Source organism: Notechis scutatus, chromosome 1 (genome assembly GCF_049901735.1).
Source record: "Notechis scutatus isolate UNSWTSFEM ecotype Mainland chromosome 1, rNotScu1.2, whole genome shotgun sequence".
Taxonomy (NCBI): Eukaryota; Metazoa; Chordata; class Lepidosauria; order Squamata; family Elapidae; genus Notechis; species Notechis scutatus.
Window position 1 is genome coordinate 63,535,016 of NC_142009.1, and position 17,507 is coordinate 63,552,522.

Consider the following 17,507-nt stretch of genomic DNA (forward strand, 5'->3'; position numbering starts at 1 on the left):
GTTTTTAGGAACAGCAAATAACAGGCTTCCTGATTAAAGGAGACTTGATTCTGGAGGTTAGAGCTTGGTTCTTGTCCCTTTTATGCCCACCAAAAGGTTTTCTGCCTACCAATCAGTTTCACACAATAGTTGATTACATCCACTTATTTTGTTTGTCTCACTCTTTTCCTGCTAAATGGCTATACTTTGTGTCTGTAGTGAGCAAACATTTTTTGGACAATGAGTGGCAGGCAAAAAAAGGAACTTGAGCCAAGAGCTTTGAATGATATTATTGAATGTACAAAGTGTCTGGCCAGATACTTTGTGTTTTGGAAGACTTTTTTCCTTAATTCCTGCTGTGTGGAAACAGGTCCTGGGGAAGGAAAGGCAGTTTGCATAATTTCTTGGTTATATTAAATATTCCAGTCCACACAGATGATACTGAAAGATGCTAGGCCTGAATTCTAGCACAAACTCACTTTGGCACAGGCAGATTACCTAGGATAATAATAAGCTATCCCTAATCAAACAACTTGAAAGGCTTGGAGTTTGGGTTTGACTGCTCCATTTGGCAGCAGCTCTCCAGGTTCTCTGGGGGAAAAGTGGTCCTATATATCTTCTGTATCCTTGGTTGTTGAATCTGGAGATACCAAGAATTGGATCGGAGGCCTTCTCCTGCACATATTGAGATAAAGTTTGCTCACTCTTTAAAAGTTCATGAACTTTATCTCACCACTATAATTCTTGTATAGAGAGTGCTACAATGTGATCTGCACTTTGTCTAAATCCATGTAATAAGTAGATGCTACCAAAATAACACACAAAACATGTGTTGTGCTATGTCTATTGGGCCAACACCCACTGTCTTTATTGAAAAAGGGTTACGTGAAGCTTTACATTTGTAATAGGCGGCATATCTTTTAGCAACAGCTACTTCAACCAAATGTTTTCTGTACCTTTAATCAACCCTGAACCTTTGCTTGGAGGTATTTGACCCAATTATCTTTACTGAACTGCTTCAGTGCATTGATACTTTTGGATGAACTTCAGACCTTACCACAATATTTCGTTTTAATTAAAAGGAGGGCTTTGATTCAGCTATTCCAAAATAAATGATTCTTCTGCTTCAATGAGTTTCTTGTAAATATACTTGTGTGCCTAGAATCTTTATCATGCTGCCTTACCCACACTCATTTAAGTTTCAGGTAACTGACCAAACTCTGACATTTTTCCAAATTATTGCAGAATTTACACTCCCTAAATGATTGCACTGCTCCCACTGTCATGTTACAAAGTTGGAACAAGGTTGTTTTGCTGGATTATAGTTTTTCTCCAAGCAGAACATTCCTCATTAAAGCCAGAAACTTTCACTTTAGTTTCATCAATCCAGAGAACATCATTTTGCTGGATCATCAAGTGGTCTTTGTCAAACCAGAGAAACAGCAATGTGTTTTGTGAAAGGCTGTGGTTTCTTCCTTTTTGTCTTCCTTGCATGCCACTCTTGTTATATTTCTTATAGTGGATTAATAAACACCAACATCAACAATACAAGAGTGGTATGCAGATCCCCTAATGTTTTTCTGAGCTTCTTTGCTCTCTCCTGAGTCCTGAACTGTTAGGAAGAGCAGAATCAAATGATGGCAACTAACATTTTTTAAATAGGGGTGAGTCCCTCAAATCTACATGTGATTAACACCCCATTGGTTATAAATACCTGTGATTCAACTTAAGAAAGACAATTATCCTAGGAGCTTCCAACACATGAATGTTAACAGTGAAAAGGAAGTTCAATAAAAATGATACAATATATTGTTGGCTGCTGTTTATCCAGAATCGTTTTTTAACAGAACTTAAATAAAGCACTTAGATAAAATTCTGATTATTAAAGATTGGTGTCTATATGTGATCCAGTGTTCATTCCTACTGGTTGCCTGGATTATTCCTAACAGTTTTCTTGGCAAAATTTCAGAAGTGGTTTATTATTGCCTTTTTCTTAGGGCTTAGAGGGAATGACTGGCCCAAGGTCATTTAGCTGGTTTCATGCCCAAGACTGTGTTCTAGCCTGGTGCCTTAACTACTACAGTATACTAAAGTGAGTCTAATAAAATGGTGGAGAATTTAAAGAGTTCACAGATTTTCTCTCATGGCTATATACATGCTCCGTGGGGGAAGAAAACCTCCTTGCAGTGCCTCTATTTCCAAAATCAACCACTATGGTGGCAAACTTGGTGTTTGTATTGGAATCTAATTTTTTTTCTAAGTGGGCTTTATTTAAAGTACTATGTAGCATATAATATCTTTTAGGCAGCACAAGGTACAACTAGGTAAAAGTACTGTCCAACTAAAGAGAAAGAAATAACAAAAGCACGATCTGAATCAAACTTTTAGTTCACTGAACCAGAATTGTCAATGTTGAAGTTGATTGAACATTTCAGTTGGAGATTTTTCAATGTCAGTCTGGAAATGAATACCAGGAACTGAACAAAGAATATTTTCCAGACTAAGCCGGCAGACTAAACTATAATAACCCCAGAGTTTTCACATGAATTTTGTATTCAAGACAAAAAGAAAGACAAAAAAGGAGCAACAATCTTCCACAAAAATGATGAATCCTGCAGTTTTTGTGTCTGTCTGTAGTTTCTTGGAATCTGAAGTTTTGTTTTTCCTTGCTAGCAGTCATATTTTTACTATAGATCCTTGCAGGAAGTCCTCAATTTACAACCATAATTGGCACTGGAACATCTGTTGCTAACTGAGGCAGTTGTTAAACAATTATGCCTGATTATACAAATTTATTTTGTCATGTTCATTAAGTGTATCACCACAGTTGTTAAGTAAATCCAGTTTCCCCATTGACTTCGCATGTTGGAAGTGCCCTGAAATGTATGATCATGTCACCCCACTATGCTGCCACCAACATAAATGCCAGTTGCCAAGTTCCCGAATTTTAATCACATGACCATGTAATTAAATGAATGCTGTGACAGTCATAAGTGCAAGGATCTGTTATAAGTCAATTTCTCAGCCTTATTGTAACTTTAAACAGTCACTAAACAAATGGTTGTAAGTCAAGAATTTACCTCTAGATGTACTTTTTTTTTGAAATGTACAATTCCTGGAAGAACCAGTTAAGCCAGCAGAATAATTTTGAGAATCAAAGTAAATATGTACCTGCAACATTTTTCCAAAGACATAACAATGAATGGCTGTGGAATTTGTCATGCTGGCATTTATAGCTACAGCATAATGGAATTGTATTGTTTGAAATGTTGAACTCATAAATCTACATTTGTTTTTTTTTTCATTGTGCCCCAGAAGCTTGTTTTGGATGAGGGAAATAATGAACAAAAGAAAAGTTAAAAGAATTGCTGGTCTTTGTCTGCTTTCAATTATCTTCTTCAGAGCAGCTTTTGAAAGCTAAAGCCTAAGCCATGGGTGTCAAACTCTCAGCATCACATTGCCATTGTGTGACATTTTGCAATGTTTCCCTCCCTTCAAGGAGATGGGGTGGGTGTGGCCCGCGTGTGCAAGCCTCCAATTTGACACCCTGGCCTAAGCCATAAATACAATGGCTGTGTTCACACATCCAAGCATATATATGTTTTTTCATACCTACACCTATATGAAAAGCTGTCCAAACAGGACTTTATATCTGCAGGTAGAATCTAGTTTGATAGATACCGTAGAATCTAGTATTTCAGAAAGAAAAAAAGGCAGTTTTGGAAGCAGACTCAATAGAAGATAACATATGTAGTTCAGGGTTGAACTTTGGACCCCTTGGTGTTCTCTGAGCCTGATTGTTTACTTACAGACATTTTATTACCCAAATAGGTAATATAATCAGTGCTATAGCTTTGTCGCTTGTATACTTACGATTTATATTGACTGTTTCCTTTTATCTTTTCTTTTATGTATATTGAGAGTATTTATAAAGTATTCTATTCTATTCTATTCTATTCTATTCTATTCTATTCTATTCTATTCTATTCTATTCTATTCTATTGAGTGTGGGCTGCTCTCTGTTTATATTCAGTAGCTTGTTCTGCCAGTATTGGTGGTGATGTGATTTTTTTTCCATGGTAGTATCTTAAGGTATTTTTTCTTCCCAATTATTTCTCTGGTGTTAATCCTTGCTTCTCTGGGTATTGGTTGCTGGAAAGGGTGTATTCTAGTCTTTTGTTTCCTTAATTTTTTTTATTGTCTCTTTTAAATAGGGTATAAATGTGATTTATCTTTATATTGTTGGCCGATTTGTCTGAATACCAAGCTTCTTGAAATTCCTTAGCATTTTTGCATTTAGTTTGGTCTACGATGCTCACAATGTCTCAGTTGAAACTCTGGTTGAGTCTGTCCATGTGTTGTGAGATTCGGGCATGTTCATGTTGTCTTCTGACTTCTAATTGATATTCATAGATGTGCTAGTTAGTTTTCTGCCCATTTTTCCCACACAGTAACTGTTACTGTTCTTACTCTGCAGGTGACTATTTTTTCTTCTTGGACTATTGTGTGTTTGATTTATTTAAAACTTAAGATTTAAGGTTTTTAAGGGCATTAGCTTTGTGTGCCATGGTGATGAGATGTAGTTGTAATAGTCTGTTGTTTGTTTCTGAGATTTTTTAATGTGTAGCAGTGATATCCTTTTCATATCTTGTGTTAGTTGTATTGCAATGGGTTGAGTAATCAGATACTTTTTGATAAAATTGCATGGGTCTCCATGGAAAACTAGGCAGTAGAATGTTTTTCCCAGTCATCCTAGCACTGCTATCCTATTAAATTCATGGTTTTGCGCATACAAGAACCTTGTGGGAAGCCCCACCCTCAGAAGAAAGAAATATTTTGAGGAATATTAAAAAAGGCTATCATATTTCCCTAAATGAGAAATGGAGAAACAAGTTTCTTTTAGAGGCAGGAAGCAGACTCAGTCTTTCTTAATAGCCCCCAACAGATTTTTGTACCCATGAAGAAATATTGGGCGGGCCTATTCAGAAACTAGCCCCCATTTCCCTGTCCCAAGCAGAAACTGAGGAGAGCAACTTTTAGAAATGCAGATTTGGTAAATCATTCAAGACAAGATATTTTGAAACAAGGGCAGGATGGTAGGATTAGAAGTAGCCCCTCACCCAAGATCCAACACAGGGCGAAAGTCATTAGGCACAATAGGAATTGCCCAACACCCTTTCAGAACACAAGCCCCTTCATTGCACCATCCCAGAGCAATCCAAACTTCACCTGGGAGCTCAGATAAACAATAAGCCAAAGGCTGACCACATTAGCTTGGACAAACACCTAGGATTTGCATTTCCACTTTTGCCTATAGAGCCAGCCATGACCCCTACATGACCCCATAGGAATCTGACAACAGCCAATAGGACATGTTTTTGCACAGGAACAGGAAGCCAAAATACAAAGCTCAAATAAAAAAACCCAAAGAAGGCATAAATCCCCCCATTCTCAACTCCATTTTATCAGCTGTCCCAAAATCACATGTGGTTGTGGTTTTGCTTCATAACTTAAATGGAATCTTTCTTTCCAATCAGCCTCCATGTTTCCAGTGTTTTTCTCCCAGCTTGGAACTGAACCAGATGGTTACTCTTTTTTTAAACTGTTCACTAAAAAGGCAAAAGTGCAATGAATGCATGAGCCCAAGAGTTAGAATTATACCTTGTCCAGAAGCGATTATGATGATGTTTATTTTGGTTAGTGGCAAAATAAAATCCACAGGTGAATAGTGTGGCTGAACAACTGAGGAGGTTGTGGTTAACCAAGCACAATTAACTGTCCTTGTGAAACAGAGATCTCTTTGGAGTTGCAATTTCTTGTTTATTAATTCCTGTTAACAAACAAAGCTGTGGGACTGGATCGTTTTAGCTTTTTGATTGAACCAGAGTTTCACAATTGATATACAGGTAATCCTCAACTTATGACCACAATTGAGCCCTAATTTTCGGTTGCTAAGTGAGACTTTGTTAAGTGAATTTTGCCTCATTTTACCACTTTATCAACACACTTGTTAAGTGAATCATGGTAATTGTTAAGTTAGGAAACACGGCTGTTAAGTGAATCCGGCTTCCCCATTGACTTTGTCAGAAAGTCGCAAAAGGTGATCACATGACCCCAGGGACCATACAATCATCATAAATATGAACCAGTTGCCAAGCGTCTGAATTTTGTTCACGTGACCATGGGGATTCTGCAATCTGCAATAACTGTGAAAAATGGTCATAAGTCACTTTTTTCAGTGCCTTTGTAACTTTGAAGTCATTACATGAACTGTTGTAAGTCAAAGGCTACCGGTATGGATTACTGTATGGATTACTGTATGGTGCTGTGTGGCCATTTTTCTGGTACTCACTGTTTTCGTTTGAAAAAATGTGTTTGTGCCAAAACAGAGGATACAAATAAAAAATAGTGCTAATGAATTGTGCAAAAGAAAAGGGAGAGTTAAAGAAATGGAATCTATCATTCCCAATTCAATCCCTATTCTTTGAAATGCAGCCTTGCGGAGACAGATACAAATGTTTGGATCATGGGTTATAATAAGCAGATTTTCTCCTTGAAACATCATTTTTTCCATCCACAGAAATAGATTACAAAATGCAGCAACAATTTTGTTTTCCTTTTCTTGAGAGACAAGAAGTGGCAGAGCTACATGTTAAATGTAATTCATGTTGAGCCAGCCTATATTGCCAATGAAAGTGGGCTTCCCGTCATCTTATTCCTCTCCTGCATATATACCATGTTTACTTAAAGTTCAGCAATACCATGTAACATCAGAGTAGCTCAATTTTCCAATTATCTGGAACCAGAATGTGAAACCAGCAGTTTCAGGTTTGCAGTCACCTTTTACCTCATAAACCTTTCAAATGTGTGTATAGGGGAAATCATACCTATGGTTTCCTGTAGAAACCCAGCTGTCTGGATTTGCAGACCCACTGGTTCAATTTGCAGGACATGCTTTAACAGCCTGTTGTGCACATCTAACCAAGCCAACTAATTCCAGAAATTAACCCAGAGGAATTAGTTTAGCCAGAAATAGCTGCGGCACTTTGGGGCTCAGTTAACTCAATCATGTCATCCAAATATGGAGGTGAAGGTTATCAGAGGGCTAATTAGCCCTTCCTGCATTTGAGACCCAGATATCCTAGAGCAGCCCCACAAATATGACACCTTCTTGCTCATCATTTTCTTCCTCCCTACAGCAAGAGGGTGATATGACATATGTTACGTTTGCTGTTATTTTAAAGGTTCTTCCCAGCCAGGCCTGGAAAAAAATACCTCAGTGAAAGGCATTTCCTTAAAAAAATCAGTAGGTGTGAAAAAAGGATAAGTCCTCACTCCCATTTTCAAATGAAAATCTCTGCAGTTATCTGAGCAAATTTACATTTTGGAACCAGTAGATGCTATTACCTGCTCTTGGATTTCAGCAAGGGCTGCATTTCAAGTTTTTGCACAGAGTGCCATTTTGCTTTCCAGGTAAGACTACAAAATACATCTAGGAATCTATCCATAACTTTCCTGTTTTATTTGGAATACCGATGTTTTCATTCTTTTAAATGGAGTGCAGCATGTGTTTGGGTATTTTAAGTGCAGTAGCAGCCTGGCTGTTAAAGCATAACTCAGTTAACCCTAATGCATTTTGAATGAAAGCACACAGACTAACTGGTGTTTTAATATGGTATTAATATTTCTCCAGGAGATGCAATTGGCTATTAAACCAGCCTTAAAAGTTGCTGAAGGATGGAAAACTAAGTGACAAGAAACTTCTTGGCATTATACTCCACATTGAACAGCAAAAGGCTCTCTTCAATATCTGAAAAAAAAATCTTGCAGAGGTTTTCCTCAGCCTCAAAATTACTATAGTTCACATGTATGCCGATTCTAAATTGGTGTTGTAAGCGCTTTGTTTTTTTTCCCTTCCTGTAAAAGATCAGGCTTCCATTGTATTGTTTGGGCCTCATTCAATGTTGCCAACTGACCAGAAAAAATCCTGCTGTGACCTATTTTGGAGTGTCTGTGTTTACAACAGCTTAATTTATAAAGAATAACAATAAAAACATAAAAGAAAAGACGAATCTTCTCTCTACATGAAGCACATAATTATTACTGGCTAATGTCTACACACTGGTTAAAGGCACAAAAGTAGCAGTCAGGTGAAAAAGCTGGGCAGCCTTCAGCCTGGATAAATTCCATGGCTTGGATAATTACATCTAAGAACTGCTTTGTTTTTTGATCCCATCATGAATTATGCACAGATTTGTTAGAAAAGACTTGAAGGAACATAATTCCTTCCTCCATCCCAGAATACAAATATAGTATTAATAACATTTGTGTCTCGGAATGTACTACCTGATTGTATCTGTGTCAAAGAAAGGCAGTATACTGCTACTGTAAAGAAAGACCCCGTAATAATTGAAATTACATAGCATTCTGCCTCAACATGAATGAAGGTACTTGTTGTTTCGCTGCCTGTCCTTCCTCTCCATCAGCTGATTTCTTCTGGGGTGAATAGAGAGCTGAGTATTTCACTGAGCAAAGCCTATCTCCTCTTCTTCAATTTCTGCCCTCTTGGGAGAGAGCTAATGACAAAGGCTGGTGCAGAGTAGCAGAACCTCTTGGACCAGTCAGGGCCCTCAACCTATCCAGCAAAGGACAGTTCACTGCCAGCATTTAGTACCACAGTCCCCATTTCCTGAAAATTCAATCTTTCTTCCCAAAGAATTTCCTGAAGACGGATTTGTTCTTCTGGATAGGTGAAGCACTTTGGTTATGCTCACCTACTATTTCTCGGGCTCCACCTGGAGAGGCTATGAAGGAATGGCAGCGGGGCCGTGGAGGAGTGGTTGGAGTCTGCTCACCAATGTACAGAGTAACAGAGTAGTTGTTGGGTTCTTTAGACTTTGATAAAGGTGTGATCTTCTGATATGTAGCTGAAAGAGAGAGAAGGGTATGTGTCTTTATTATTTTTATAATATCAATGGAATTGCCTGATAACTCCAGTTTTAGTCCCTGTGCCTCATCTCCAGGTCACAGATTATGAAAATTATATATATTGTACTCACTTCTTTTACTAGCAGTTGCAAAGCATAGGACACTTCCATGTGGCACTGTTTCAACTCCCCTTCTAAAGCATTTTGGACATGTGATCCCACCTTGACTAACTTTGGTAGATGAAGTAGAGGTTGGACCAATCAGTGCTCCTTCCAAACTGATTGGGAAGAGAGTGCAAAAAATCACCTTTCACTGCCCCACCCGTTAAACTCAAGCATCTTTTCCAACAAGTTGAGTGCAGGATAGGTAAATGTGTGTGGGGAACATGCAGTGTCTTGCTTGATCACAGAGGCTGGAAGGCAGGGTGAAGCAAGGCTTGTGTGTGAACCACTGATATAATCAGAGAAAATCAAGCTGGGTAGTTTTATTTTCAGAGGTAGTAAAACTGATGGGAAAGATTGGCTTGGCTGATAAGATTTCCTGTGAAATCTACTAGGTAATGCTTGTCCAGTTGGCAGGAAGTAAGCCAGCCAAGACTTCATTGATTGAATGAGAAATGTCCCCAACAGCCTGTCCTCAAACCTTGTGGAGTTCTGTAACAACAAAATGAAAGTTATGTAGATTCCAGCTTCTCAGAAGCCAAGTTGGGAGAAAATTGTCTTGGCTGCCTCAGTAGCATGACATTGAGGGAGGTGGCAATGTAGTAAAACGTTGGCTCAGAGCAAATACCCAAAGAGCAGAGTGAAGACAGCCAGCAGCTCTTCCTCTCATTATAACAAGGGCCGGACTCCATTAAGGATGGAGTGAGGACGCTTAAAGAGGAAGAAGAAGCTGGCTGGGATCATAAGGAGAAAACAACAGCGTTTCCTACTGCACTAATGATGCTACCTCATTTGGGTAATGAAAGGCCTGCAAGAAAACAGCCAAGCTCAGAGAGTACCAAGGACCCTTCATTTCAACCCTCCTTTAAAATTCTCCTTTATTGGATGGAGTCTTCCCTAGCCCTGGGGCTCTCACTAATAGCTTGAAGACTATTCCCAAAATTCTCAGCCACCACAGACTGTTCCCAGTCAGGAAAGGTCAACAAATATGGTACTATTTCCTTCTTCTCTTGACATCTGGATGTTTCTAGTGTTCAGTGAAAAAGGCATGAATATCTGGCCTCTGAGGAACTTCAGGGTGCATTTGGTCCCCCATGTGGGTCTGCTGACCCCTCCTTCACACTTAGGACAATTACTTGTCGATGAGCATTTTGCTCTTCCATTACCATTGATCAGTTTTCAAAAATCACTTTTTCAAAACTGCCTCCGACAGTTGCTTCTGGAAGACATTTGTCAAGGTATAAGCATGCATTTGCTATTTCAGGAATAGTCACAATTCCTTTTATCACAGGCAAATACATATCTTGAGAACTGAATGATTGAGCATATAATTAGGGTAGATCTGGATTTACTGGTAAATCTCTAGAGATCTATAGTTTTATCAACAATATTTTTAATGTACTTCTTTTTCTGACTAAAAAAATATTGAAAATACCATTTACTTTTGGTTCTCTGCTTACAACCAATTGTTGGAGCAGAATTATTTAATTTTAAAGATATGTTTTCCATGCTAGGCCCCAGTAGATGGAATGTGTAAATCTAGCATTCCACCTGAATAACCAGTCTGCTCCACCCTGTTTAAAGCACATTTCAAAAATCAAACAAATGGATCTGACTCCCAAAGTGTGCTCCTGGCACCTAGTGGAGATTTTAAGCAACAAACTTGCTACTTGAAAATAACCTTGACTTCTAACTGAAATGATAATAGCCTGAAAATAGCATATGATGTCATGTTAGTCACTGTAAACAAATTTTAATGGCAGAGACCTGAGCTGCATTTGAACATAAGGACGTGGATTTAATAACTTATTAGCTGTACAAGCAGTTAGAAAGCCAGGAGAAAATTTAATAGTCTTAACAACACTTATTTATTTCTTTGACAATACCTACAGACATTCTAGCAAACTCTGGGTGCTGTACAAGACCAAATCAATAATTACACCTAATAATTCTGTTTTTTTCTTTATAGATATGCATGTACATACCTGAAGTGAATGAATATGATCGCCTCTTGCTTGTCACCAGTCCCCAGTCATCTTCCTGATAGAATTGAGGCTCTTGTGAACTTGCTGACTCCAAAGGAGAACACTGGTTTAGATTCTGTTCTGTGGTATAAATAGGTGCAGCTCTGAGGCCATTTCCTAGAAGGAGAGACACGCTGCTTTAAGGCTAAATATTTCAGTTGTGTATCTCAGAGTGTTAGTTGTAGCCTTTAAAGTCCTGCCACGGTTGGATCAGATGACCTGCTTATGGGACCAATGTCAGCTTATTAGCTTTAACACTGATTAAGTAACCTTTGCTGTGATGGGGACCACAAAATAAGCATAGAACAGGTATGTAGTGGGGTGGTCTGCATGTGTATGAGAGGGAAAGACTGATAAGCCATGATTTGGTTATATATGATTAACTAGCTTTACACAACATATAAAACCTAATCAAAATAATCCGCATTATGATTTAGTACAGAGGTCCGCAACCCACAGTTGGAGGAAAAAACTTCTCTCAATAGCTTCCTTTTAACCATTTAGTTCAGTTCAGCAAAGGGTTGTGTAGAAATGGCCATTTCCACTGCCTTGGACAGTTTCTCCAAGATTTCAGAAATCCAGAATAAATTAAGAAGATGCTTGAATGGGTTCTATGTCATTAGTCCTCTACAACAGTAATTTTCCAAGGATATTCTCCTACGGTGCTTCAATTGAATTGACAGGAACATTTTACTACATATTATTTAAAGAACTTATACTACTGGATAGTATAGCTGTATTACTATACTAAAGGCAAAGGTAGTGTCTTTCTGTTCAAGATCGGCTTTCAGTGGCTCTATGGATTTCTGACAGAAATACAGAAATAATTCATCACTATTTCCTTTAGTCATATTTTGGGAATTCCCAATAAGGCCTGCACTTGTAATTCTCCCATCCAATTATTTATTAGACCCAACCTTGTTTAGTTCAGGGTCTAGAGCAGTGGTGGCTTTCCTTTTTGGGCTCCTGTGCCAAATGCGCTCGCGTGCCAGTACCCATAAGGCAATGTGCACTCGCCCCCCCATCACCCCTCGCATGCGCACACAACCCCACTGCCACACACACCCCGCCACCCCCTTACCTGCACTGTGCCTCACAGCTGATTTTTGGCTGGTTTGAGGCCTTTTTCGACCTCCCAGAGGCTTGAAAAAGCCTCTGCAGGCTGAAAGGCCCATTTTGTCACTTCCGGTATTACAGGAAGTGATGAAACGGGCCTATTTGGCCTGCACAGGCTTTTTTCAAGCCTCTGGGAGGCCAAAAAAGGCCTCAAGCCAGCCAAAAATTCAGCTGTGAGGCGCGCGCATGTGCAGTGAGTTAAGTTTGCCTGCAGCTCGCGTGTTGGCACAAATGGCTCTGCATGCCACCTGTGGCATGCCATAGGTTTACCATCATGGGTTTAGAGGAGCCCACGTTCTCTATTTGCTGATATTACAATAATAAGCTACTGAGGTCAAGTCAGGAAAATGCTCTTAAAAATCTACAGCCAGCTCCATACATTTACCTGTTGTCTCCAGTGGTTCACTATGAGCACTATAAGGCAACTGCAGCTTTACACTTGATTTGGGCAGAAATCTGATTTCTTGACTCTTGGTTGGAAGCTTTTTCTGAAAGCTCTGGAAGTGGGAAACTCCTTGGCCAGGAATTGCACTAAACAAAAAAAAAAGGGGGCATGGAAATAGGAAAGGAGATACAAATCCAAATCCACGCACAGTGCTCTGTGGCATATTTCAGGCAGTGTTTAGTTGTAGATTGTCTTTTCCATAAAGCAAACAGAGCTGTTTTATTCATAGGCACCACTTTAGGATATCTCAATTAATTTCATTTGGTCCACTGGCAGATTCTATGTGGCTGAAAATAAATCAGCACACTGCACTGTTAACAAAAAGTGGGCATCAAAGATGCCTATAATAATGTAGAGGCTAGAGAATCACACAGGAAGAAAAAGCAAGGAAAGTACAGTAATATTAACTCAATTTGAACAAGATGCATTTCCAAATATTAAACTGCTATTAATCTAGTCTCTCCAGAAGTGCTAGACTGCAATCCCCATCAGTCCATGGCCACATAGCATGGCTATAACTTCACATTTAGAAATTTAGAAGTCTGGATATTCTCAGTATCTTGATACAATATTGTATTTTTAAAAAGCACAAAAATATTTATAGGAATATCAGTTTGTGACTTCTCAAAAAACTTTCTGTATTCTCCTCTGCAAATCTGTATCATAGCTGAGTTGCTTGAACTTCTTACCTAACCGCAGAGGTCATTCCTTGAGCAGGCTGGGAAGATGATGGGAAGAAATCCACTTCAGGTAAACCTTGCAACAGATCAAAGCAGTCATTTCAGACATCGCATTTTAAAATAAAGCCATTCGAGTAGTTTAAAAAGTGGCCTCATAGCCAAGCAAACCTATGTCAAAGGTCTACTTCATACACTTCAGAGAAAAAAAAGAAAAGCAAGAAAGAACAGAGTGCTATAGCCTCTCTGATGAACAGAGAAGAATGACAACGTGAATTTTAAAGCACTTTCATTCCTCTTTACTAGCATCATTCAGCTCAAACATGAAATGTGCACAGTTGCCCACGTACAAACCACTGTTGTTATACTGTTACATACAAGGAATGGAGACTTTTGTTTTAGCTTCAGTTTCCCACAAATAAATCCCAATATTTTAGTCAATCTCCCCAAAAATATTAAGATTAACCCATTTTATGATCCTAGGTTTGACACAGTTTCAATGAGATACACGGTGATGGAAGATAAACGTTGCTGTAAAATGCCCAAACATTTCCCCACTTAGGCCTAACCATTATGATATGGGCTATATTTCAGTCTTACCTGAGTTTTGCTGTAATTTGGTAACCCATTCTTTCATGAGTGGTTCAGTTGGAGCTCTGAGAAGATACTTGGAGCCATCATTCAACCTAGATGTGTATGAGAGAAAAAAGTATTATGGGATCAAACTTCAAGGTAGCCCAGATTAAGACTTCATTGTTAAGTCAGTACTACTTATTGTAAAGCTATAGTAACAAAATCTTACAAGTCTAAATATGCTTCCTCTTCTGTCCCTTCATGAGATCTAGCAAGGGTCTTGTCTGAGATGTTCACTTAGGATACTTTCCTGCTCTGGACTCAATCCTCTTTTATCTGACCGTTGTCTTTTATTTATTTATTTTATTTGGTTTGTCAATTGCTTACAGGCATAAGTAAAAACGTAGTTATGAATACATGGATACATATAAGAAAAATAAATCTTGGTAGTGGCTCTTTCCTCCTGTCTGTCCAGGCCACTCCCTCTGCCCTCCACATATGGTGTGATAAAAAATACTAGATAATTTTGGAAACTGGTCTAGACTTTCCTGTTCTCCATAAAATACTTTCCAGGACTTCCTAATCCTAAGGCACCTGTCAATAGAACTATTAGATGGCTGGTCGCATTTCAGTAATGTATTTCAGTGAGAATTAAGACACAAGTAATAGGTAGAAATAACTTATCTACCTTAAACATTACTACCAGTTAAGAGGATGGGAATGACTGAAAGTTGTATGTGAAGAGGGACCAATTAGTGCTGGAATTCTGAAAAGAAGTTGATTCTGCTCTCTTCGGGAAATTCACAGGCACTATGGGTTGTCCTAGAAATTTGATGGGAAGCAGAGATATGACAAACTGCCCGTGTCCTTCCTTAGCAACTGAACACAGTGAATGCATTCCACTGTTGGCATATTGGGGTATCTACAAAAATTGTATAAAGGACAGCACCTGTTCCAAATGCCCAGTCAGAGAATGAAAATTTCCACATTCTAACAGCACCTATATCTGAAAGTGACAAATGCATCCAGGTACCTCATACAGGAGTGGAAATATTGATGCTACTCACTGTAACGTGAAACAATTGCTCTTTTTGGTGTATTCTGTTTCCAGGGTACAAACAGCTCCAGACAGATTTAGTGGTATGGCCATCACAGAGCTCTGCTATGCAAAGAAGGCAAACATAAAGTCCCCATACTTGAAAATATTGCTTCTAACTAAGCCACTATGGAACAGTATTTTCAGGTAAGCAAATATTCTTTTTTCTGGAATAGGGTAATCATTCTGAAGAGCTACGGCTATCAAAGAAGTAAACTAGTACATATTTAACCAAGAAAAAGCTTGAGAAAGGGATTGTCTTAAATGGCAAACTGTTGATTTAGGCCAGAGATCACCAACCTTGGCTACTTTAAGACTTCTGGACTGGAGCATGCTGGATGCGGACTTCTGGCAGTTGAAGTCCACAAGTGTTAAAGTGACCAAGGTTGGAGACCTCTGATAGAAACAATGTAAAATGCAAGGATCGCTTTGTGATCATGTGCATTCTTCTTGCTTGATGGATCAACGTCATTATACCAAGAAATGCAGATTCTATGAAAATTTTGTGGGTTTTAATCAGTGCCATTTATAACTGCCATTTAAGCTTAGTTTCAAAGCACCTATGGGTAGTTTATATTCTGTTACCCTTTATGACTGTACCAGGATGTACTAGGCCATTTTAAGTTTTATTTTGGAAAAAAATGCAGTTTATTTCTAAAACTCAGTCAACAGAAACAGTATAAAGTTTTCAAGTAGATAATAACCTTGTTCATGCAGAACATTGGTGAAGGATTATATAGGATATAGAAATAGTGGAGAAACAACTTCAAACAGGATTTTAAAAAAGAACAACACTGTTAAATGTTTGGCAGAGACTTTTACATATTATACTTATTCCATTTCTCATGGAGAAAATCTATCAATGTGATTGCTAGGAGTACAAAAAGACTTGATGGCATTTAATCAAGCAAGCATTCCATTTTGTATTTTTATTTGCTCTCTTTCATCAGCCATTACCTTGAGGGTATCTTTCTTGTCCTGGTAAAAACACAAAGTTCGTCTCATCAGAACTGTATGAAATGTATTCCAGGAACGACTATTTGCCTGAAAGAACAAATATCCAAGGTCAGATCTAAAAACAGATGAAGATTGGTCTGAACATGAAGCAGCACAAATAGGAAACCTCTTTTGTCCATAGTTGCTTTTAGAACAGGTAATCCTCGGCTTATAACAATTCATGCAGTGACCAAAGTTACAAGGCACTGAAAAAAGTGTTATGACCTGTCCTAAAACTTATAACCTTCATAGCATCTCCATAGTCATGTGATCATAATTTGGGTGCTTGGCTACCATAATATATTTATGATGGTTGCAACATCCCACGGTAATATGATCATCCATTGTGACTTTCCCAGCTGGCCTCCAACATGCAAAGTCAACAGGGGAGGCTGGATTCGCTCAATGACCACATGATTCGCTTAACAACCATGGCAAAAAAAAGTCATAAAATCAGGAGCTTAGCAATGGAAATTGTGATCATAAGTTGAGGACTACCTATAAGCTCTTTCTTAAAACATGGGCCAAGAAAAACAACTAATGTCCAAAAGCTCCTTCAGGGCATGAAAAGCTACATAATTGGCACCAAGCAAATAAAGTATGGGTGATTCCCTGGTAATAATTTCCCTCTAATTTACCTCGAATCAGACTAGTTTTTCACTTTATTTTAGCTGACAAACTGTGGATTATATTTATCCTGAAAACTCAGATCATATATTACTTTAGCATCTCACTGAAAAGCATTTGGAGCTGTATCAATGTTAATTACTGACAACATTACCATCACGACACTGGATGAGATTCTTTCAATGTAGCAATTTATTGATAACCAGTAGTTGTTTGCATCTGCAGAGAAGCATTAACAAGAAGTAAAAAGAAATTAACATATTGCCCCTTTTATCATATAAATACCTTTCTGCCTCCTGCCTGCAACAGATTTTTTCTTTCCAGAGGTCCTTCCATCATCTGAAGTTCCAGTTTACTTGGATGAGTCTAGAAAAAGACACATAATAATATAAAGTCTCCTGAAAACATTAAAAAAAAAACTTGCAAAGGAACGTGTGGCATTTTTGTATCACTTTTCCCAAAACATAGCAGAAGGGTGGGAAAATGTTTTTTCAACCCAAACTTGCAACTACTCTAACTTTAGCTTAGTTTTTTTCAAGTAAGCAAATTCCAGGTCCCAAAAGTGCTTTTTCAGGAGGCAACTGAACTTCCTCGTTTCTCTTTGAAGGCATTTCACTTCTCATCCAATAAGCTTCTTCAGCTCTGACTGGATGGTAGGGAATGGAAGGATTTGCAGACAGCTAGTTATTTGCATCCTTTCAGAGGATCGTTGAAGCATTTGGAGGTTTATCTGTGTCCTCAGGGTCACCTGAGTGCTAATGCTATATAACCATTAGTAGTGCTAACCATTAGCACTACTCAGGTGACCCTGAGGACACAGACAAACCTCCAAGTGGCCTCAATGACTCTCTAAAAGAATGCAAATGACCAGCTGTCTGCAAGGAA

The 17,507-nt window shown here is 38.5% G+C and overlaps 1 protein-coding gene across 5 annotated transcripts in view; it reads right to left on the reverse strand.

Annotated features, from left to right (window-relative positions):
- Positions 1 to 5,654: 5,654 nt before the first annotated feature.
- LOC113420029 (uncharacterized) overlaps positions 5,655 to 17,507 on the reverse strand; it is a 67,823-nt gene continuing 55,970 nt past the window's right edge. For 3 of the 5 annotated variants that reach the window (XM_087965865.1, XM_087965862.1, XM_087965859.1), the window contains 8 exons: positions 16,908 to 16,988; positions 15,957 to 16,043; positions 14,971 to 15,065; positions 13,931 to 14,016; positions 13,343 to 13,409; positions 12,594 to 12,739; positions 11,054 to 11,209; positions 5,655 to 8,906 (listed from right to left, as the gene is read on the reverse strand). In XM_087965865.1, the coding sequence (XP_087821991.1) occupies positions 8,677 to 8,906; positions 11,054 to 11,209; positions 12,594 to 12,739; positions 13,343 to 13,409; positions 13,931 to 14,016; positions 14,971 to 15,065; positions 15,957 to 16,043; positions 16,908 to 16,988 (948 nt within the window). In that variant the 3' untranslated portion in view covers positions 5,655 to 8,676. The remainder of the gene's footprint in view (positions 8,907 to 11,053; positions 11,210 to 12,593; positions 12,740 to 13,342; positions 13,410 to 13,930; positions 14,017 to 14,970; positions 15,066 to 15,956; positions 16,044 to 16,907; positions 16,989 to 17,507) is intronic. The other 2 variants (XM_087965863.1, XM_087965860.1) reach the window with 1 other exon arrangement.